We start from the raw sequence: 25009 nt of genomic DNA, 5'->3' as shown, positions 1-25009 counted from the left end.
TCTGTGGGCAATTCCTTGGCATCATCACATGCAATACAGTGCTATTAACTCTGCATTGTACGTGTGAAAGGTGAGTGTACGACCACAGCCATTAACAGCTTAGAGAAGAGGCTGCGTATAAGCTAAATCTCTCTTTATTCCAGCACCTCTATACATAGGGGCATATACCCTTGCAATGGAGGGGCACTACAAAGCATATTTTTGTGTGTGTCTGGAGTTTGGCTTTAAGAAAACTGTATAAAACTATATACAATGAGGAATGGTGACAAACATACTGAAAATAGATTTTCAGTTTATATACTCTTTGATTTGCCACTGGTTAGATCTGCTTGCCATTTAGAGGTTAAATGAGTTTCTTGAGCAGTCAGAGAAAGATTAGGACATTTGCCTTGTAATAACAGTTGCTGCCTGGCACATCATTCTCTCTACTTGATGCTGCATGCCAACTAAGAACTGCATCTTCTTTCAGATCCTAAAGAAGTCCTGCATTGAGATCTTAGCTGCTGAGCCGTCCAGCGTCTGTGCAGGAGGTGAGTCACAACTTACCACAGGAATGACAACCCTTTAAAGCGAGAGATGGCAGGACATTGCTAGACATCTCTGGTCTCTAAAGAGGATCTGTCAGTTTGAATTTTGTACATTGTTAAGTTTGTACATTGCTTGTCCATTTCAAAGTTACGTTTTTTTTTTTTTATAAATGTAATTCTAGTTTGAGTAAGTTTTCAGTAAATAAATTATGTACATAGGAATAAACGTGTTTGCCATCATTTTAATTTCTTCTACATCCCAATTACATAGTTAGATTGGAAAAAAAAGACACGAGTACATCTATTTCAACCAATGGAAAAAATAAATTATTAAATTAAAAAGAGGGTTATATAGAACCCTATACCCACAATGGATTCAGAGGAAGGCAATAGGGATAGGGATTAGGGATAATCGAACGGTTCGGGTCGACCATCGGTTCAACCCGAACATTGACTGTTCGAAATTCAGCCAAATTTCAAACTTTTTGCTGAAAAAGTTTGGAATTCGGCAACCAGAACCGACCAAAATGCAATGGGACAGGAACTGGGCTTTAAAAGCCCGTGATTGGACCAGAACCATCAGTAAAATGTGATTGGAGTGACTAGGAGGTCCAGAGGCCAATCAGTAGTGAATACACCCCCCAGTATATAAAATAGCCCCGCCAAATCTCTAGCACTTTAATACTGGGGCTGTGGAAGAGAGTGGAAGCAGTTCTGTTACTCCTGCTTCAAAGTGTCATTTAGCAATTATTAGTGCGAGGAAAGGAATATCTAGTGTAGTTAGGGTACTATTTTCCACTATAGTTAGATTTAATAATGTAGTTTCTGTAGGGAAAGTGTTAAGTGTCAGGGGACTGTAGTGTAAAAAATGCCCAAAAAAAACACCTGCAACAACACACCTGGGCGTTTTTGTAGCAGGCGTTTTTTTGGGGCATTTTTTGGGCATCTTTGGAGGCAGGCATAACATCTGAACTTGTGTATAGGGGTATATATATACACACACACTTATATGTATTTATACACATACACACATATAGGTGTGAAAGTAGCGAAGTCCTATGGGTGTTAATAATTTCATTAGTGCAGCCATAGGGTTCTGCTGCCTTCACACCTATATATGGTACTGGACATGCTACATAGCTGAAACTTCACAGGTACACTTTTTAGACCCCCCAGACACTAAATCCAAAGAAATCTCTTTTTTTTTTCAATAATTTTTTCAATAATTGGCTCTCTATCAAAAATGACAATTTTTAAGAACTTTTTTTGTGTGATTAATAGTCCCTGGGGCATGACCCAGAACCCTAGGCACTTTTTAGGGGCATTTATTGGGTTTTAGAGCTTTAAAATTGTGTTTTTTGATTACCGAAGTTCGTGTCCCATTGATTTCAATGGGGTTCTGGAATCCGGGCCAAACTTTCGGGTAGTTCGGGTGTTCTGGTTGAACCAAACTTTTCAAAAGTTCGATCATCCCTACAGGGGATCTGACTGTGAGTCCGTAGTCTGGCACTGGTCTCTAGTGGACATGATTTAGGTTGTAAGACCTTCTCAATCAGGAAGGTTTGAGAGTATTCCCTGTGAGAGAATAAATAGTCTGGGCCCTACACTGAATGGTGCTGTGTGCTATTCTTGACTCCAAAAAACAATAAGGTGAAACCACCCTTCTCCTGCGCTTGGTATCCAAGCCCCTCGACCACACTCTTCACGGGACTGACAACTGGCTTCTCAAATGGCTAAGATCTTGCTGCCCTTATCGGACTGGGGTCGTCCACCGGTACTAAAAGCAAAAAGAACAAAGAAAGGGCGCACCGACCTAGCGCATTATCCTCAATAAAAGGCTTTATTTAAGTAACATTAAAAATGGCTACTCACAGACGCAGATAAAAATAAAGCGTGTCAAGCTGGATTGCTCAAATGTCCGTGTTTAGTCCATATAATCGTCCATGACCGATGAGATGACTTTAGTCATCTCATCGGTCATGGACGATTATATGGACTAAACACGGACATTTGAGCAATCCAGCTTGACACGCTTTATTTTTATCTGCGTCTGTGAGTAGCCATTTTTAATGTTACTTAAATAAAGCCTTTTATTGAGGATAATGCGCTAGGTCGGTGCGCCCTTTCTTTGTTCTTTTTGCTATTCTTGACTACCTTATCTTTTATTTTCAATACATTTTTGGTGAAACCTTACAGAATACAGATCATTACATGAATAAACGTATTGGTTGAACAATGAGTTAGCCATTGAAAATGTAATGGCCAAAGATACAAAACCATCCAGAAGCATAGCTAGACTTCCATATCTTTCTTAGAGAATAGGCATTTGCCATCTGACTCTTCTCAGCTAGTGGTCTCCACACTGAAGAGAAAGGGTTCTACATCTGGGTGCTTCTTATCTCTGGTATCGCAGGAAGTATGTATCGCTTAATTTCCCTGTAGTTCCTTGGATTGTCAATAGCAGAACACACTAGAAACCTGTTGTAAGTACCCCCTGTATGGAATAGAGTATGCCTGTATGCCTTTATGAAACTGAACACTGGGAGATTGGTCCTCCTTCTTTGACTTATTTTTAGCTTATTGAAGATTAATTTCGTTCAGATTCATTCCTTGTTTATTTCCCTAAAAAGATAAATGGTTTTAGCAGTGTGACTAAGTTTCCTGCCCCTCACGCCTCTGTGCTTCTCTAGTCCATGGTGGGCCAGATGATTACTAGAACCATGTTTTTTGGAAAAAAGTTAGATAAGTTTGCAGCGTTTCCTCTGTCAGACTCCAAGTATATCTTGAGGTGTTTATGTGCTCATCCTTTTGCTCTTCTAGTCTCCTGTGCACCAGCCTGGTTTGCGGTATACCCTCATCCCTGCCCACCCTTTTGTGGGTGTTTTTCGCTTACCCTACTCCCTCCTTCATTCACTCTCAAGAATAATTTGACTACCTGTTGGGCTATTATGGTGTGAGCGCTCTCGTGTCCTGTCAATATCTTGCTGCCAGTTGGGTTGTCTGACCAGGCAACCTCTTTTCTCATAAGGGAACCTCTTTTCCCTGATTACTAATGTTTCGGAATATAATTCTTTGCCCTTTTTTTTGTTGACTGGCTCATTCTTTCTTATGCAGGGCCCAGAAGGGAAGGGGGAACACAAGGGGTATCTGCCCCAGGTGCAGTGATCTAATTCTATTGGAAAATATTAATAGCAACGAGTGTTGCTAGTTCCTCAGTTACTGACCAGTTGTTTCTACATTCTGCCACAAATAACACTTTCAGGCTTGATATCACTGATACCTTTGGGCACACTATTCTTTCAGCTCATATTGTTGATAACACTGACAAAGGCTTTTCCATGATATCTTCATTTAAATCTATGCAGATTTGTCAGTCCAGGAGTTTTGTTTTTGATTCCATGTAACACCCTGACACATTGGTCATCACAGCGATCACAAATGTAAACAGTATTACGGGTGCATATTACAATCATTACATATGTTTGGAGCGCTGTGCATGTTGCTAGGGAGAGGGGAGCAGTTTGGCATCTTTGCCCTGAGCAGTGGGTGACCTTATCCCAGTACTGCTCTTATGGAACCTTTTTGATTGTCCAGAGTTCCCTTGGGGCCCCATAATCCTGGTACTTGCCCTACTGTTTTTTTTTCCATTGACCACCTCTCGTTGTTAGTCTACTTTCCTCCCTTTCAGGTAAATGTGTTGTTCCACCTGTATCTGGTAGATTGATGGATGGTTCACAGTCTGCTACTGGCTCAGGCTCAGTGTTCTTCAGGTAGCAGTTCCCAGTGGCACTGTTTGCTCTCTACTAGTCTGGAGCACTGGGTTGATCCTCTTTTGCCCCTTGGTCATGGCAGTTACCCTGTCCTGCTAGGGCTTCACCTCTTTTGGCTCAGCTTTGAATTTCGGCTTTTTGGATTCTTCTAAGCTACAGACGTTTCTCAAATATTTCCGTCAGTGGCTGTTTTCTACTTCTCAGTTGGACTACTTTTGAATGTCCTTGCTATTTCTGAATTCCTGTGTCCCTCAATGAAAGCAAAAAAATATGTTTTGTAGTTACCCTGAAATCCAGAGCCACGTACAGCGTGAAAAACTGGTTGTTTATCTTCTTGGAGTAGCATGTGGCTGCATTCAGGCAGCCTTTATAAGTAAATGGAGACATGGCAGCTGTACACACTCACCCACACAGGTAAGTTTGACAAGCAGGCAGGAATGGATGTAGAGCCCCGTATGAGTCAGTGAAGTCGCTGCACCTCCATTGACTTATATGGGTTGCTTGCACACAGCTTCACTCCACTCTAAAAAGATAAACAAATGTCTCTTTGCACTGTACAGAGCTATATACCCATGTGAATGAGTGAACCTTAACCTCAAAAAGGTATTCTCACAAATTTATCTGTGTAGTGGAAACAACATAAACTCCATAGTGTATAAGGAGAAGATATGTTCACTTTGAATACCCATTTATTCGCAACTAAAATGAAAAAAGTGATCTTTTTTCTGGTACATACCTGGAAAACAGCAGTGTGCACACATTCAGCACATAAAAGATAGCAACCCTGTCCCCAGTTGGAAAAAAACTTCACTGCAAAAGTTTGATTTCAAGTCACATTCATGCCAGAGTGAGGCTTGATTAGTTTCGTCAATGTCTGAAAAAAAAAAATACATATATACATACATATACACACACACATATATACACACACAGCTTGAAAAACAGTGTAAATTTGCTGTCCACTCAAAATAACTGAACACACACACAGCCCTTAATGTCTACACCACTGGCAAGAAAAGTAAGTAAATCCCTAAGAAAAAATGTCTAAATTGGGCCCAAAGTGTCAATATTTTGTGAGGCCACCATTATTTTCCAGCACTGCCTTAAACCTCTTGGGAATGGAGTTCGCTGGAGCTTCATAGGTTGCCACTGGAGTCCTCTTCCACTCCTCCATGACGACATCTCAGAGCTGATGGATGTTAGAGACCTTGCGCTCCTCCACCTTCCGTTTGAGGATGCCCCACAGACGCTCAATAGGATTTAGGTCTGGAGACATGCTTGGCCAGTCCAACACCTTTACCCTCAGCTTCTTTAGCAAGGCAGTGGTCATCTTGAAAGCGTGTTTGGTGACGTTATCATGTTGGAATACTGCCCTGCGGCCCAGTCTCTGAAGGGAGGGGATAATACTCTTCTTCAGTATGTCACAGTACTTGTTGGCATTCATGGTTCCCTTAATGAACTGTAGTTCCCCAGTTCTGGCAGCACTCATGCAGCCCCAGACCATGACACTCCCACCACCATGCTTGACTGTAGGCAAGACACACTTGTCTCTGTACTCCTCACCTGGTTGCCACCACACACGCTTGACACCATCTGAACCAAGTAAGTTTATCTTGGTCTCAGACCACAAGACATGGTTCCAGTAATCCATGTCCTTAGTCTGCTTGTCTTCAGCAAACTGTTTGCAGGCTTTCGTGTGCATCATCTTTAGAAGAGGCTTCCTTCTGGAATGACAGCCATGCAGACCAATTTGATGTAGTGTGCAACGCATGGTCTGAGCACTGACAGGCTGCCCCCAACCCCACCCCTTCAACCTCATCAGCAATGCTGGCAGCACTCATACATCTATTTCCCAAAGACAAACTCTGGATATGATGCTGAACACGTGCACTCAACTTCTTTGGTCGCCCATGGCGAGGCCTGTTCTAATTGGAACCTGTCCTGTTAAACTGCTGTATGGTCTTGGCCACCGTGCTGAAGCTCAGTTTCAGGGTCTTGGCAATCTTCTTATAGCCTAGGCCATTTTTATGTAGAGCAACAATTCTTTTTTCAGGTCCTCAGAGAGTTCTTTGCCATGAGGTGCCATGTTGAACTTCCAGACCAGTATGAGAAAGTGAGAGCGATAACACCAAATTTAACACACCTGCTCCCCATTCACACCTGAGACCTTGTAACACTAAGGACACCAGGGAGGGAAAATGGCTAATCGGGCCCAATTTGGACAATTTCACCTAGGTGTGTACTCTTTTGTTGCCAGCGGTTTAGACATTAATGGCTGTGTGTTGAGTTATTTTGAGGGGACAGCAAATTTACACTGTTATACAAGCTGTATACTCACTACTTTACATTGTAGTAAAGTGTTATTTCTTCAGTGTTGTCACATGAAAAGATATATTTAAATATTTACAAAAATGTGAGGGGTGTACTCATATTTGTGAGATACTGTATATATACACATACATACATATATATATATATATATATATATATATATACACACACACACATACACTATATATGCACACATGTCATTTACAAAGGATCTTTTTTCATACAAATTATTATTACTCAAATAATCTAACCTTATCCTGTCCTAGCCATATTCTGTTGGCAAAGGAACCTTTTTAAATGGATGTCCCTGAACATCATGTTATCTACTCACGTACACATTATAGAAACAGGTGGTTCAATCAGCAGATGTGTTTTGGAGATGACCTAATGCAATTTCATGGGTGTGTACTATCTACTGGGACAAAATATATAGAGTATCATATGGTGCAGGAGAGGCCACATTAAGTATGCAATTGATTACAGTATGTGTCAACGACTTACATATGTGTTAAAGAAGGCTTGTCATGCAGGCATGAAAAATCTCCCAGTAGGGACACTAGCTTTTTTTATTTTATTATTTAAGTTACAGTGAACCATTTCCATTGAAAAACAAACATATAGTCACACAGGAATGCTTGGGAAGAAGGCATTATGACCCATTCACCCTTTGCCATCAATGTATGATGCAGTGCACAGATGGCACCCCATCACACTAACCCAACATGCTTGGGCATCTTCCTGAATCTCATTGGAACTGAAGCAGTGGCTTGGAAAAGCTACGAAACCTCTTCAACATTACAGAACAAGTCTAGTTAAATATAACTATATACCACAAGCTATACCATGACCTGGATAAATTAGAACCTTCAGACACTAACCCAAAATACTTCAGATGCACATGCATTGCAACAAACCACAACACAGGTAATGCACTACTGTGCACTACATTAGAAAAATGCTGAGTTTCTGAAAATCAAGCTGCATGTAGACCTGCGATTTCTGTCCAGGCCATCGCCGAACACAACCTTTTCCAGCTCCACCAATAGTCACGTGCCAGAGCCACTACTAATTTTTGTGATTGTAGTTCTAAGTACAGAGAATCCGAGGTTCTCATCAATACATATTTATTTTCAATAATTTTTATTAAGGTTTTGTGAGAAAGCAAACAAAATTTACAACAGTGCAAAGTGTGCCCACAGGGCTCGTTCAAACATAGTAAAAACAGCTCGGCAATTGCAAGACACGGATTAGAAAAATGCAATTATGTATAGTGCAAGGTACAAACAATTTCAATTAACCAAAGTAATCCATAGAACGGTAACTCAAGTCAGAATAATTACACTGCCTCCAATCCGCCACACTGGTGGGCAGCAGGCCCGGGCCCCGCCCCCACTCCCCGGCGCCCCTCACGGGAACACACTGCGCCCAGGGAAGGAGGCAGTCCCTACCCCCCAATCTCACCATCGCATACTGAACCAGGGGAGGCATTTGCCATTGGTCAGTGCACTGGAAGTAGTAGAAATTTTGATGAAAGAACAAGGGGAGAAAAAATAAAAAATAAAATATAGAGAAGCGAAACAGAAAATAAGGAAAAAAGAGAAAGAGGAAGAAGGAAAAGGAGCAGTAGCGGTGTATATAAAGAGGTCAGCGCCCAGGCCCACCAGCAACTCCCATCGTCCAACACGGACAGGGGCGCTCCTCCGTCATGGAGAGCCGGCCAGAGATCGGAGCCAAGGGTCCCAGGTCTTATCAAACATACGCATCTTATCATTAAGCAGCGCCACCATCCGTTCATTTATCATGATCCAGGTCAGTTTAGCTTTGAGCAGCTCAAGTGGTATGACAGGAGAGCGCTAGGAGCGAGCGATCGCAATTTTAGCGGCAGTGAATATAAAACCTATAAGGCGTTTAGTATGTTTAGACTCCCCCTCTATCCGTCCTCCCAAAAGAGCCTGTTGGGGAGATTTCACCAAGTTAACCTGCGTCAAGGAGTATATAAAGTTATAGGTGCGAATCCAAAAGCGCCTTACTTTTGGGCAGGTCCACCAGGTGTGGATTACCGTGCCCGCCTGTCCGCACCCCCTGAAACAGCTCGGGGACGCTGTAGGAACCGCCGCCGCCAACCTGACTGGGACCGTGTACCAACAGAGGAACACCTTGTAGTTAGCTTCGATCAGACTTAGAGTTGTATTGAGCTAATGAATTCCATTCAGTGCGTTCCAAGTTCTCATTTAGATCCTCCTCCCAGCGGAGCATATATGGAAGTTTAGTAGCATAGCTATGCAGTACATTATAAATCGTGGATATATAACTCTTTTGCTTATCCACCGTACGACAAAGGAACTCCATTTGTGTGGAGGTAGTGATGTCGCTCTTGCGCTTGAGGGAGGTTACAAAATTAGAAATCTGGGTATAGCGGTAAAACTCCCTGTCGGGGAGGGAATACTTCTCCTGTAGCTGGGGTCTGGTAAGCAACCCACGGTGGTCACACAAATGGGCCAGCCGGAGAAGTCCCTTATTCGTCCACCATTCAAATGAAGAGGGACAGAGGCCCGGGGGAAACAATGGGTTGCCCAGCAGGGGCGCAAATGGCGCGTGGGGGGATTTAAAATTGTGGTGTAGGACTAGATGGGCGAAAACAGAGTAGTTGGGCGAGTTGTGCTGCATAGTAATATTTACCCAAATCCGGGACCCCCAGGCCCCCTCTGAGCTTTGGGGTAAAAAGTCAATACATATTTAAAGATATACAGAGGTACTTGCAGGCACTGTGTGGTGACTACTTGTATGCGTATATCTGTAAATACTATTTTTTAACAGCATTATTATTTCACACTTTTTAAAGGACCTAAATGTTCTCCTTGTTCCCCAGCTTCCCATACCCTGCATCCTTTTGCTCCCTCACTTCTCTGTTTGGCCATGGAGAGTGAAGAGAGATAGCAGCATGGAGGTTCCAAATTATGACTTTGAGCTAATACAGTTAAGGTCTCTTTCTTTTCCCCCATATGACAGATCTGGGTGCCTTGGCAGGAAGGAGAGTGAGACCTATGCTTTTTATACTGGGGTATACTGGTATTAATGTTTGCTCCTGGATGTCAAACTGAGAAAGTAAGGGTGAGGCGTTGAAGGGAACAGGAGTAGTTGAAGCTATTAAGGGTAGCAGTTAATTGAACCTATTACATAGTCCTGCATAGGTAAAGAGTAAGTGCACTTTAATACATTTAGGATTTAATTTAGCATTAACGTTGATGATAATTACTAGTAAAGGACCTCAAGGGGGCCTTCGAAAATCCTGCAAACATGACCTGTTGAGGGCACTTGAGGATGAGTATTAAGAAACATTACATGAGTTTTAGCAGTCCCTTGCTACCCTACATGCTGATGGCTTAAAGCTGGACGCGGCATTATTCTGTACAACAAAGCTTCTCCTCCTACTCTGTATAAACATGTTTCCTACTAGAAAATTAGTCATGTATGTTGGTTTTCTTATTTTGGTTACATACGGGAAATTGCATTATGACAGTCCCATATGGAAAACAGCTGACTGTATGAAAGAAGATTTTCACTTTAACTGGAAATTCCCTTTTGGCAAGGGTCACTGCTTCTCAAAGCCCACACAGTCTTCGTAGAATCAGTAATTGCAATGTAAAGTAATGTACAACAGCCAGTGTTCAGCAAAGGAGATAATAACTCACTTACCTACCAGTTAAAAGTGTAAAATGGCTCCTGGTTTCATAGGCTGCTTGTGAATCCTAGTAAATTCAAAGCGATACAAAAATCTGGGGGTATAGCAGTAATGTCAGGAGCAAATTTTCTGTAGCATTCTCTATACAAGTGTTATTTAGCCAGGGGCTGACGGGCAACTTTCGGCCCAGGGGGCAAGTACAAACCAGAGGTCCATAGTGCAGCGACTTGGTCCCCCTTCCACTCTCCCACTTCCCAGCCTCCTCCTGACCCCCATTCCATGCTGAAGCTCCACTCTAGGTACTCTTTACTCACCAGCCTAACCAGGGTTCCCGGCCTGGCCAGCAGAGGCTAGTTTGGGGAGAGCTGGGAAAGCTCGGTCAGGGTTGGCAAGGGGAGGAGAGTCTCCAGTGGGGCATGGAACCGGCCTCTGCTCAAACACAGTTTGCACCATCCATGATGGGGGGGGGGGGGTGGGAAGGCATGCGCCCTGTCCTTGTCTTCATCCCATACTTAGTAGGTCAGTGGCAGGGACTTTTTACTTCCCTTCACCAGGAATCCTTTAGGCATGTCTGTGGCAGAAGAGGTGCAGCCTTTTTATGGGGCATCAGAGCAGCCCGGGGGGCGATTGCCCCCTGACCCAGTCCTCCCCTGTATTTAGCACTATAGAATCATAATGTTTCCACACAAGGATCACATAGGAAATAAAAAAGTAAACTAAAGCAACCCTGTTGCAAAAATGAACTGGTTCTGGACCTTAGTTGTACCACACATGGCCAGAAAAACGTCATTAAAGAACAATGAGCATGTGTGGCATTCCTTTAATCTTGTTCTGCGCAGGAGCAGCTCTTTCTTCTCTGTAAATTGACTCTGGCAGAACAGTGTCTGTGATGTCAATAAGAATTACAATGTAGCAATGCTATTACTGCTACATTTTCATTACTGTGGCTCATTCATAGCAGATCATTGGGTGTATATAACGTCAGCAAGGCCCCGTTCACATACAAGCGACGCTACTTCGCACCGCGACCTCCGAGGTCGCGGTGCGAGCAGCGCGCCGCGACCTCGGAGCGGCCGCCACGGACTTCATAACATTGAAGTCTATGGCGGTTGCCTCCGGGTCGCCCCAAAGAAGCTCCGGACCCTTTTTCTAAGTCGGAGCGACTTGTGTCGCTCCTATTAGAACGGGTCCGCAGCTTCCCTATGGGAGGCGACCTACTGCGACCTGTGAGGCGACCAGGTCGCCTCACAGGTCGCCTTAGTGTGAACGGGGACTCAAAGCAACATTAAAAGTAAAACAAATTAAGAATAATCACATAAAACTGTGTTCATATTAACCCCTCATTAACTCTCAGTTAACTTAAATTACCCCTAATTAACTTCTTCCTTCCCTTCTCTATTTAGCTATTTTTTCTTTACTATTACCATTTATACATTTTTTGGTTTTGTTCCTTTTTTTAGTAATGTGTTTAAAAAAACATGTACAATTTTTCAATTCAAAATAACTTCCATATGCATTTAGTGTAATTATAAACTGGACATATTTTTAAATAATTAGTACACGTTTTATGTACAGTAACACCAATTGTTTTAAAACTAACACTGGTCAATCTAGAAAAAAAAAAAAGCTCATTCATTTTGTTACAGCTACAATTTGAATAGAAAATAAAATAATTTATGCAAGACAAAAATGCCAAGAAAACGCATTCTCTGCGTCAAAAAAAACAATGGAAGATTTGTTTGCTAGAAAACAGTTATTTAAGCATTAGACAGCATGGATTCATGAAAGACGGAAGTTGTAAAACAAATCTGATTTCTTTTTATGTGGAAGTTACCAAAGCGTTTGACATACAGTAGTTCCCCACACATGGCTAATGTGTAAGTTAAAGTCTGATTAATAATTCATGCTCTGAGTGGTCTAAGGTTATCAGTGATGTACTCCAACGTTCAGTGTTGGGACCTTTACTTTTTTACATAATTATAAGTGCTATAGAGTTTTGGATTTAAAGTACTATTTCAGTGTTTGCAGATGACACCAAGCTAGTACAAAAATGTCCTTACAGGATGTCTCCAAGAAGTGAGGTTTAATGTTTGCATGCAATGCTAAGCTTCAGTTTCGAAAGCAAGCAAAATACTAAGGCTCCTTTCACAAAGTCTGCTGTCCGGTGCGGACTGTTCTCTGCTCAGCGGGGATCGATCCGCCGATCCCCGCTAAGCAGGCGGATGACATCTCCGTCTCCGCTCTGTGTGCGGAGAGGGAGGTGTCAGAGCCCCGCTGCTCTATGGGGGAATCGGATGAGAGCAGACCGCCTGTCCGCTCTCATCCGATCCCCTGGACGGATGGAAAAAAGGGTTTCCATCCGTCCGGATTTCACGGACAGGATCGGATGTGGATGGCAGCGGGTGTCAGCGGACATGTCTCCGCTGATATCCGCTGCCCCATAGGGATGCATGGAGGATCTGATCAAAGAACAAATTACAAACATCCAACTTCATTGTGTGCCTGTGAGTCTTCTTTAGACACCCTAGAAGTGGCGGCTGGTGTATATGGGGCGCAGGGGCTCCACCCCCCCATCCATACGTCCGGCCCCCTAATCTACATGCGGGGCATCGGACGAATGGAGTTCAATTAGTTTTTAACCATGTGACTAGAGCCAGAGGCTCTCACAGGCTAAAAAATAAGGGTGGGCTTGGGGCGCAGCCCACCCAGTTGTGTGACAATAGCCAATGAAAATTCGCTATTGTCACATGGATCCTCCTCCTGGCCAATCAGGAAGCGGGTTTTAAGACCCGTTTCCCGATTGGCTGAAAGGAGAAGCCATGCCATTGGGCATGGAGGAGGAGGGAGGAGATGCAGAAGATGGGGAAGAAGATGAAGCTGCCGCCTTGCTGCTGCATCCAGGCAGGGTGAGTGAGGGGGGGTCATGTCCGGTCTCTTGTCTCCCCTGTCCGGTCTCCTGTCTCCCCTCTCTCCTATCTCACTGTGGTCGGGGGGGGGTATTGTGGGTGGCCTGGTGTGGTCCAGGGGGGTATGGTGCAGTCCGTCTGCCGCCGCCCCCCCCCCCCCCGGCCCATGGAGCACAAGCCCCCACTGCACCCTAGGTTAAACAGCTAGGTTAAATAGCTTCCTCCCACTTCTCCAGGGTGGATAGGTTTGTAGTTGTGAGGTCCCCCAGCCCCATTATTAGCTTTGCTGCCCTTCTCCGGACTCTCTCCTCTCCAGTTCAAGCACACAATTCCTGAAGATTGGTGGCTGAAACTGGACAGCATACTCAAGATGTGGCCAAACCAGAGATTTGTAAAGCGGTAGAATTATAGTTTTATCTGTTAAGTATCCTTTTTAAAGCATGCCAATGTTGACCTTGCTCACTGAAGCTTGGCATTGCAAGCTATTGCCAAGTCTGATATACTAGGACCCCCAGAGCCTCTCCCCCAGGGGGTAACTTGCATTCATTATTTTAGCTCCCAAGTGCAATACTTTACATTTTTCTACAATAAACCTCACCTGCTATTTAGTTGCCCAACCCTCTTTTTTACCTAGGTCTTCTTGCAAAGTTGGTATATCTTGTTGTAGTGACTTTATTGTCCTGCTGAGCTTATATCATTGGATAATAGAGCAGCGGCTTACCTTCAAGTCCTTAGGGAGGTAGCTTCTCCATTAGGGCCTGTGAAGAATCGACACCATTTTAGAGAACCGGAGTGTTGCTCTGCTTGGCCCTGAATAGGAAACATTTCCCAGTACAAATCGCCGGCTGAACTGAAATCTCTAGTTGGGTGCATTAGGAGAGTGAGGCAGATGTTAGAATTATTATAGGAAAAGGTATTACTATTCTTACAAAATAAAAATATACTTAATAGGGTATGGCTCATGCCAGTAACATACCCATGCATAATATCTACACTAATTGCCAGATACCACTCAAATATTATTATATTGTATTGATATCCTTTTCATTACCATCAGTGAAAATATTTAGGGAACATTTCTGCTGGCTGTCAGTAACAAATGCATTTGATTATAATTCAGCAGTCTATTTCTGCTTCACTGGTACTGCAGCCCATAGCTAGCATGTATGACAGCCACATTACCCTGTCACTCGTCTGGTTGTAGAATGTGAACAGGCACCTTAGAAGTGGAAAGACACAAGGGCAGCTCACCCTGCTGCGTGAGAAGTGGTGATTAATTATAGTAAAGAGAAAAGAAGCCTGCAGCATTGCTGTCTTCGGATTTATCCTCTATACCTTGCTGCCAGCAGTACCCAGATTTAATCCAAACACTGACCTTTTCCAGCCCTCTTCCAGTCTTGTCAAAACTAAAGAGGGACCGAGTGATGATAAGTGGGGAAGAAAAGGATGAGGAATCCGATTAGCCATTTGGTGGAGGGGGGACATCAAAGTTAGTCAAGAGTGACAGAAAATATTTGCTGTCTTTGAAAAGAAGATAATGAACCAAATTATCATTCAGAAAAAATACTCTTCATAGAGGAAAGTCTAATACCTAAGGCATTCTTTCTTAACATTTTCAACATCGGGGAACCCTTAAAATAACTTTCATGTTTTAGGAAACCCCTACCAATAATTACTATATCAACAACTAATGTTATATTAGTGTGGTGGCCAGTGAGAACAATGCCTCTTACAATGCCTTCTACATTGGTGGTCAGTGGGAGGAATGTCCACCATACAAATTGCTAAAAAGAACATTGATGTTAGTATTTGCATATCCGAGAGGTGGAAGTTGGCCATTGTTCAAGGAACCCCTGAAAACCTTTATAGGAACCATGGGATTCCACAGGACCCGAAACGAGAAAGGCTGACCTAAGGTGTATCTAAAGGCATAATATTTTTTTTCTATATGCAATAGCTAAGTAAAGGTTGAAGCCACTGATGTTTTTGTCCAATTGGGAAGCTTTTCATTACCTTCCGGTGCCAAAGAGTCAGAGACCAGGGAAATAGAAAATGATAGGAAATTTTCCTAAAAAGTGGTGGAAAATTCCTTCTTAAAGCGGATTTCCACCCTAAAATTATACTTACCTCCATCTTCTTGCTCCGGGTCACCTGAAAAACAAATGGATAATCACAATTTTTATTTTTTTTTTTTACTTACCTCGTTTAGAAGAAAATATACTTACCTTATTTCCTCTTCCTCCCCTCGGCGGCCACGGCGATTCGTCACTTCCTGGCTTGCAATGATTCCTGGGAGCTGAACGTCATCGCTTCCAGGAATCAATGCGCCTGCACCGGCCTCGACGTCAGTTCCGGTGCGGGCGCCGTCATACCTTGCTAAACAGCTTCTGGGCATGCCCAGAAGCTGTGCAGGGATGACGCTGCGGCACCAGAAGTGACGGCGGGGCCGGTACAGTGCATCGTGGGACCGAAGAAGATGGAAGAGGACACAGAAGATCGCGCTGGCTTCAAGCTGCCCACACCTGAGATGGCAGCGCTGGACAATACATTTTCAAGGTAAGTATTTCTTATAAAAGGTAAGTGCAACCAGATCAGAGGTTATCCATTGTGGAATGCACTAGCCCTGACTGTCCCGGGGGTATTTTTATTTTAAAAAAAACTTTCCCAGGGTGGAACTCCGCTTTAAGCTGGCATATCCTCTTTAAATTTCTGTAGTTCAGCCCCGCAATGTCTGCTGCAGATCCATTCATTCATTCCCAATTCATTTTAAAATTACATTGACTCCTCTCCTTGTTCTGTTGTATACGCTTGCAAGTGATTGCTGCCATTGGTCATCACAGCATATTAAGCCCCATTGGGACTGTAAGGGAGAACTCTGTGAACTCTGATGTAGGGGGCCTCTGGTGACCAGTGTCCCCCCTTACATCAGAGTTCCTCTTTACACCACAGTCCACAGCGCTCTTACTCCACCCTTACATCACTATCCCCCTTACCTTAGGGTCCCCACTTCCCTCTTACATAAGTATCATCCTGTACCTTAGTGTACTTATTCCCCCCTTACATCAGTGACCCCCTCCACAGAGTAACTGATAGACTGACTGCCCCACAGCCAGTCCATTAGTTTCTCTGTACAGCAGGGCAGACACGGGCAGTGACCTGAAGCTGTCACACACATTGACCTATAGCAGTACATTCTACCAGTCCAACTCTGTGCAGGGAAGACTCAGGCTGTTGTTACTCCTTCCCCTCCTTCCCATCTCCAACAATCTCGCAGAAAACATGCTTTCTCCTGTCCACAGACAATTACAGGCAGGAGAAAACACCTTTAGATAGTTGGCAACAATGACAAGTTCTCAGATAGTGATTAAATATTTTCCAGTAAAATTAGAAAGGTTTATAATCTATTTCACAATTGTATTGCTCTCTGTGTCCGGAATGGGGAGATTTTCTCTCACTGTGGGGTTGATTTGCTAAAGGTTATTGGGCTTTAAGTTTTCTCTATGTATGAGCATTATGTGTCAGTAAACCCCACCCCCCTCAAAAAATGTAGCACTAATGTACATGCTTTCCCTCTAAGCATAAATTTCCCCTCCTCCCAGTACAAATCTGCCCCTTACTGAAATCCCTCCTCTCAGCATAAATGACCCCCCCCCCAAAAAAAAAAAATCACCCCTCCTAGCACAAATCCTTAACTCTTCAAATCCCTCAAATTTCCTCTCCGAGTATACAACCTCTCCCCCCACTCCCCCCCCCCACCCCCACACACACGCCAAACCCCCACTCCCAGCACAAATCTCCTCCCCCCCCCCCAACCTCCTAGCACAGTTCCAATCCCCCATCTACCATATCACCTCTTCTAGCACAACCCCCCCCCCCCTCCTAGCACAAATCTTTTTCCCCCATCATCCTCCCAACACCACTCCTAGCACATCTCCCCCAAATTCGCCCTCCTAGAACAATTCTTACACCCTGCTGTCCCCCAAATCTCCCCACCTAATCTCACATAATACCACAGTGCCCAGGACAGCCACCCCTCTTTCCCTCCCCTTGTCCCAGACCTGACCTGCTGTCTTCAGGTTTATATATTCTTTAGAAAATACACATTGTGTTAGAGATTTTCTCTTCCTGTTCAGCACTGGGAGTGTAGTGAAGCCTTACACTGGGTGACAGCTGATTGGAGGAAAGGCACACACCCCCACTCCACATAGGTAGAGGAAGGAAGAGCTGTGCTGTGGCAAGTCCAGCTGTCTGCTAATCTATGTATAGCAACCTCCCATGACACAAAATTCAGCCTGGTTTTATCTCAGTTGATGGAAAACTTGTAGGACGTATTCATGATAAAAGAACAGACCAGCAGAAAGCTACAGGACTTAGTGCTTTAGAGAGAGATAAGAAAATGCTGCAGATAGATGTGCTTGAGTCAAATTTCATGACTCAGGTTTACATCCACTTTAAGTAAATAAACCCCTTAAAAAAAAAAAAAATCGCTTATAAAGATAGTATGTTCACAGCTCCTTGTTCAGCCTAACGAAAACTGAATGAATGTAAAGAAGAAATAATAGAAAGTAGAGCTGTGCTTATCCAACACAGTATGGTGAATAAATAAAAGAATATAAAAAATGTGCTTTACAAATAAAAAATAATCAAGATGAAAAATAAGCCGGTGTGACAATAAATCAGTGACATTAAATCAGTTGATATAATAAACCAATTGAGTGACAGATGTGCCAAGCAATACAGATGAGTCCAGCTGATGAAGTGGAATAATGAATTTATGTGCCACTGCCAAACAATCTATCCAAATAAAGTGATATAGGATAAAAAGTGATAAGGTGAGTAACAATGTAAAATATATTGTATATATACATCGAAAATTCCAATTCAGTGAAAGTGGGTGCCAAAAATCTTCAGTGATTCTCCCATATAGGCATTCAAATATTATTCATATGATTCATGATATACTTCAACACCAGATGATCTATACGGTGAATCAATCTATATGTGGTTCTTCTGGGTGTACTACACCCTTACCTTACTGCTGTAAGGTAACCATGACCGTGACGATACGCGTTGAGACGTTAGGCAAACCCGGAAGTGCAGGGATACAGGCGGCTTGGGAACACAGAGCCACGGCGTTTTTAAAGATCCCAGACATCAATTATCTGCTACTTGACTATGAGTTACTACGTTTTTATTCCTCAATAAACTTTATTGAAATACTACACCAGAAGAGTCTCTCTTGTCTATACTCCTTTTGGAGCTCCCTAGGATAACACAGCCCTTTTGCTGAATGACTACAGGACTGCCAGGGATCTTTTACATATACTGTATCCTTACAACAGTAAGGTGAGGGTGTAGTACACCTAGAAGAACCACATATAGATTGGTTCACCATATATATCACCATATATATCATCTGGTGTTGAAGTCACTCATATGATTAATATTTGAACACCTATATGGGAGAGTCATTGAAGATTTTTGGCACCCACTTTCACTGAATTGGAATTTTCGATATATATATATATATATATATATATATATACAATATATTTTACATTGTTACTCACTTTTTATACTATATCACTTTATTTGGATGTACTTAGATTGTTTGGCACATAAATTAATTATTCCACTTCATCAGCTGGACTCATCTGTATTGCTTGGCACATCTGTCACTCAATTGATTTATTATATCAACTGATTTCAGGTCACTGATTTATTTATTGTCACACCAGCTTATTTTTCATTTTGATTATTTTCTATTTGTAAAGCACATTTTTTATATTCTTTTATTTATTCACCATACTGTGGGATAAGCGCAGATCTACTTTCTATTATTTCTTCGTAACCTATTTATTATTTTTATAACAAAAAAAAAAAAAAAAAAAAGACTTTACAATCTCTTTAAAAATTCTGTGCTTTATCAATTTTTTGTTTAAAAAAAAAAAAAAAAAATTGGCTGCAGTTTGAACTTAAAGTGAAAGTTCAGGCAAAATGTAACAAACGCTAAACCTGCTCCCTGCCAGATTCTAAGCGTGATCTATATATAACCCTGTAAAGCAAAAAATTGCTATACTTACCTATTCTACAGCCGACCAATCTGGTCCCAGTATCAGCTGTCAGTGGTGGCTTTAATGTGTAGGTGAGTGCAGCCGACAATGGAAGCTCCATAGTAAGTCTATGAGTGATGTAATTTCCCAGCCATTTAACAGCCGTTGTCGGTCCTCTTCCACCACTTGAAACTGGAACGTATCGGCTGCAGAATTGGAAAATACAGGGATTTTTGATTTACAGCGTTTCGATAGATTAGGTTTAGAATGTGGCAGAGAGCAGGTTTAGAGTTAGTTAGTTTTTGCCTGGACTTACACTTTAAGGCAAAGCTTAAATCTGGAAGCATGGTAGAAACCACACAGAAAAAAAAGGTTACAAGATTACAATGTGTGGTCTTACTCTTAAGAATAAAGTTTTTTCATATATCATGGGGACATCTTCCACATTTAAAAAAAAAGTCTTGGAAATTTGACTATTTTTGACTTTGTCTTCCTCCTGTAAAAAAAAAAAAAGTGAAACCCCTAGAAAAAGGAACACTAAAATATAAGAACTGCTTACATGGTTTTTCACTGGGGGAACTGGGATTACTCATGGACCTGCCTAAGTAATAAATACGCATGTAAACTTTTGTTTCCAAGTATTTCAGTGAAAAGGTTACTTAATGCACAGAGCTCTCTAGTTCTGTAACTCTCTTGATACCTCAGATATTCAGGGACGTGGCTCTGGCTGCTGTACCTCCGGTCACAGAAAGTTCACTGTCTCAGAGGTAGCGAGTCTTAAGCATATCTAAACTCAAGGACAAAAATTGAATAGCTTGCAGTTTATTAGTCCTTAGATCTAATACTTTCATTTCATTATTTTCTTTCTATGGCTTTTTTTTCCTTTATTTTCATCTGGTTTCGGGCCGGTAACACACTTTTGTCCTTGAGTGACAACGCTCACTTACTGTACTGTATCTATGGAGTACATCTATGGAGTCTAGGCCAAAATATAAGTGGAGATCTTCTGTACAAGTAGAGAACTGGACACAATGCTAATCGATATCTATCCACACAGAGAGCCCAGCTTACTAGATTTCTGATACAAATTCAATGAGGTATCGTGCCTAAAGTGGGGTACACACTAGTAGAAAATCTGCTGAAAATTCCCGTCTGAGGTAAAATCGTACGATTTTCGGCTAGTGTGTACACAACTTTCAGCAGCCGATTCCGACATTTTCAACGAAAAAAAAAACGGAGGGACAAACACCAAAATTATTATCGCCCGTCCCCAGCACGACCAATTTTCGTTAAATGCGTATGCAGTACGTCCGTGAAAAATATGGATACGAAAGACCGCACAGGATCTGAAGTTGCTGATGAGCCGGGAAGTCTAAGTACAAACGCCCCAAAAAAAATAAAAAAATCGGACGAGAAATTTCATGAACATTATGCACTGTCAACTAAAAACGGTTATGACCGCTGATCATGAGAAGTCGAAAATTGAAGAAATATCCTCAGATTTTCATCAAGTGTGTACGAGCCTTAAAGCCTAGTACACAAGCAACGTTTATCGGCCGACCGATCGTCCGTCTTTTGTCCAGAGTGGTGTTTTGTTGGTTGGAATGTGCCTAGACTGCACACGAATTTTCTCGCCCCAGAAAATTCTACTTCAGAAGTGATGTCATGTGTTGGTTTGCTTTCTTTGTGTTCTTTCTTCTCTGAGCATGCCCAGACTTGCTCATTAGATTTTTCTCTGTCGAAATCTGTGCTGACTGCACGAAAATCGGCCGTGTTTTGATGGCGGACAAAAATTTTATAGCCTGCACACCAGATTTTTTTTCGGCCGAAAAGTCGGAGTCGGTTGTCGGAAGCATCATACTAACAAGCCGAAAATCGGCAGATCGGTCGTCAGACGAAAATTCCCTGCCGAATTTCGATGCGTGTGTATGAGGCTTAAGACTCCCACGTGAAACAAGGGCAAGTCAACTGACAATTACCCAGACCTTTTGAACCCATTCACCAAAGTAGTAACTAAGGTGCAGGCTGTTGACTTATAACCATGATCAAAAAAGGGGGGGAGGATTCTCCTAGAGGTCAACACAGGACACCTTGGTTTTGAATCAAGGTACACTTTATTGAAAAATATTAACTAAACACCAATTCCAAAAACCAACTGACCATCACCATATAAAAGACAACGTTGTCTGTTAAAACCAAAACACTGAATTTGAGTTGGCACCTACCTGGACTTTGCCCCGGTATACTTGTGTATGCTGGAATCCCTATAGGAATCAGGATTTATGTGTTGATCAACTGTCATTTTTAAGGGTAATGCATGTACAGCTGTTTGATCCCCTTCAGCGTTTTGGTTTTAACAGACAACGTTGTCTTTATATGGTGATGGTCAGTTGGTTTTTGGAATTGGTGTTTAGTTAATATTTTTCAATAAAATGTACCTTGATTCAAAACCCAGGTGTCCTGTGTTGACCTTTAGGAGAATCCTTCTTCCCCTTCCCCCTTTTTGGTTACTAGATTTCTGGGCAGGATCAACAGGTATTTTTTTGCTTATAGAACAGATAAAGCACTTTCATTTCGCACATTTCACAGACCAAGAAGAGACAATTAATAGATGTTGCTTTGTAGGGTTTAGATAAACTTTAACCACTTTACCACCGGAGGATTTTGCTGTCCTACGTCCAGGCCACTTTTTGCGATTCGGCACTGTGCGACTTGAACTGACAATTGCGCGGTCATGCAACGTCGTACCCAAACGAAATTTACGTCCTTTTTTCCCCACAAACAGAGCTTTCTTTTGGTGGTATTTGATCACCTCTGCGATTTTCATTTTTTGCAATATTAATTAAAAATGCGACAATTTTGAAAAAATAATATTTTTCTACTTTGACAGTTAAAAAATATCCAATATATTAAATTTTTGTCATATATTTAGGCCAAAATGTATTTAGCTACATGTCTTTGACAAAAAAATTCTCAATGAGCGTATTTTTAACTGCTTTAAGACCGTAAGATTTTACCCCATTCCTGACCAGGCCATATTTTACGATTCGGCACTGCGTTACTTTAACGGACAATTGCGCGGTAGTGCAATGCTGTACCCAAATTTTTTTCTCCACAAATAGAGCTTTCTTTTGGTGGTATTTGATCACCTGTGTGATTTTTACTTTTTGCGCTATATACAAAAAAAGAGCGACAATTTTGAAAAAATAACAATATTTTTCACATTTTTTTATATAAAATTCCCCCCCAAAAAATGTAAAAATCTAAATTTTTTAACATTTTAGGCCAATTTGTTTTCTGCTACATATTTTTGGTAAAAAAAAAAATAATCGCAATAAGCGTATTTTGATTGGTTTGCACAAAAGTTATCGCAGCTACTAACTACGGGAAATTTATGTCATTTTTATTGGTTTTTTTTTAACTAGTAATGGCGGCGATCTGCGATTTTTTTTGCGGGACTGCGTCATTGCGGCGGACAGATCAGACCCTTGACTGACATTTTTGACACTTTTGGGGGTATCAGTGACATTACTACAGTAATCAGTGCTATAAATATGCACTGTTACTGTAAAAATGACACTGGCAGGGAAGGGGTTAACTTTTATTGGTGATCAAGGGGTTAATGTATGCCTGGTGCTTACTAACGTGTGTGGGGGGAGGGGATTGAGTGACACAGGCACAGATCGCAGGTTCAGCTATGCTGAATCCTGCAATCTGTCACTGTTTGTCACTTAGGAGATCCACCCGCTTTGTTTACACAAGCGGGCAGATCTCCAGACTCGATTCCCCGACGATCGGGGAAGAGCGGCGGTGATCACCGCTTCTCTTCCCCTTGCCCGACTCCCGATGTGACTGAATACAGCGGGAGCGAGCCTCCGGCGGCTCGCACGCGCCGCCCACAAGGGGAGAAGTCCAGCGATGTAGGTCTACGTCGCTGGACGATAACGAGCCACTTTGCCGCAGTACCAGCTCAGTGAGCGGTCGGCAAGTGGTTAAGGGCTCTTTTACACTGGTGGACGATGGGAGGTAAAAACAGGCCACATGCTTGTCCTCCCTGTTTAGCATTCAGCTCCTGTTGACTTCAGTGGGGTTTGGATTCTGAACCTGAACCAAACCCAGATACAGATACAGATACAGATACATATACATATATATATATATATATATATATATATATATATATATAATTTTTTTTTTTTTTTCAAACGATGAACCTATTAGCACTTGGGATTCAGTAATGACTCTCATTGTTAGTACCAAGGCTCATAACTTGCCAATGCAGTCTTCACATTTCGACTTGCAAGATTTTATTAAATCTGGGTGTATAGCTCAGGGTCACCAGTTCATTATTTTTGATTTAGCCGTATACAGTTATTATGGGCATACTGTGGTCATCTCATCATAGGAAAGGTATGAGCAGCATCCTGTTTTTGGATGAGATTGTTTTTCTGCGATGCTGACTGCACTGTTTTAGTGTTATGCCAGCTCTGCGTCTTTATGCGAGGTGGAGGAAATTGTGGTGAATGTTAGATTCCTACAGTGAGTATGTGGTGTTTGTAAATAGGCTGCGTATTACCTTCTGCCTTTCTAGAAGGAGACAAAGGAAGGTCTTAAGGTTGGAATTCTATAACTTGATGTTCACTTTTTACGTATAATGCTTATAATTGTAATGGAGGAGAGCTGTAGGACTCCCTCCTTCACTCTGCATTTGGCCTTCTCTAGGAGAAAGTAGCAGTTGTCCCAAAAATATCAAAACCAGTTTTTAATATGTTTCATCAGTACAGAAGAGCCATAAGGCCAGCTACAAATATAAACTAGTTTGGAATGTTGAAAACTGAATTGCGGAGTCTGCCAAAATCCTAGAAATATAAATAAATTTCCATTGCAAACCGGACAACCACAACAATTACATTTGAGTGTATAACCAGCCAGGCACGGAAAGGGGTTACACTCTGACAGCTTCAGAACCTTTATTGCAATGTCTTTTTTTGTTGGTGAGGTTGGTCATATTTTTGCATGCACAGTGCCAACTAGTGGTTGAAGTGGAGAAAAGCACAACCCATTCACAAAGGAAGAGGTGCAAGGGCTGTGCCATTTTAACTTGTATATCTATAAGACTCTACATCAGCCTTTCTCCCCTCCTAAAGAACCCTTGACATATTTTTCAGTTCTTAAGGAACCCCTGCTAAAACGGATTCATTCAGAGTCAATAGGAAAATGACACTTGGTACTGGTACTGGTAGACAACAGGCTTGGCAGTGGCATGCAATGCCAAGTCGTTGAAAGCAAAGCCAACAGAATACTGGGATGTATAAAAAAGGGGATTCACTCCAGAAATAAAGTGATTATTCTCCCGCTCTACAAGACTCTGGTCCGGCCACATCTGGAGTATGCTGTCCAGTTCTGGGCACCGGTCCTCAGGAAGGATGTGCTGGAACTGGAAAGAGTCCAGAGAAGGGCAACAAAAATAATTAGGGGAATGGAGGACATCAGCTATGAGGAAAGACTACAAGCACTGAACTTATTCTCTCTGGAGAAGAGACGATTGAGGGGGGATATGATATCAATGTACAAATACTGTACTGGCGACCCTAGCATAAGGAACAAACTATTCAGAGAAAGGGAATACAATAAGACACGTGGCCACTCACTAAAACTAGAGGAAAGGCGGTTTAACCTTAAAGTGCGTAAGGGGTTCTTCACTGTAAGAGCAGTAAGGATGTGGAATTCTCTTCCACAA

The 25009-nt window shown here is 42.3% G+C and overlaps 1 protein-coding gene across 1 annotated transcript in view; it reads left to right on the top strand.

The window, feature by feature from the left end:
- The window catches only part of ANTXRL (ANTXR like), a 237486-nt gene that overhangs the window by 116730 nt on the left and 95747 nt on the right, over nucleotides 1-25009 (top strand). The window contains exon 9 of the mRNA XM_082268219.1: nucleotides 470-530. Coding sequence (XP_082124345.1) covers nucleotides 470-530 — 61 coding nt within the window. The remainder of the gene's footprint in view (nucleotides 1-469; nucleotides 531-25009) is intronic.

The sequence above is a fragment of the Pelophylax lessonae genome (assembly GCF_965119305.1).
Source record: "Pelophylax lessonae genome assembly, chromosome: 9".
Classification (NCBI taxonomy): Eukaryota; Metazoa; Chordata; class Amphibia; order Anura; family Ranidae; genus Pelophylax; species Pelophylax lessonae.
The sequence above is the reverse complement of the archived record's forward strand: the minus strand, read 5'-3'. Positions and strand labels throughout refer to the sequence as shown.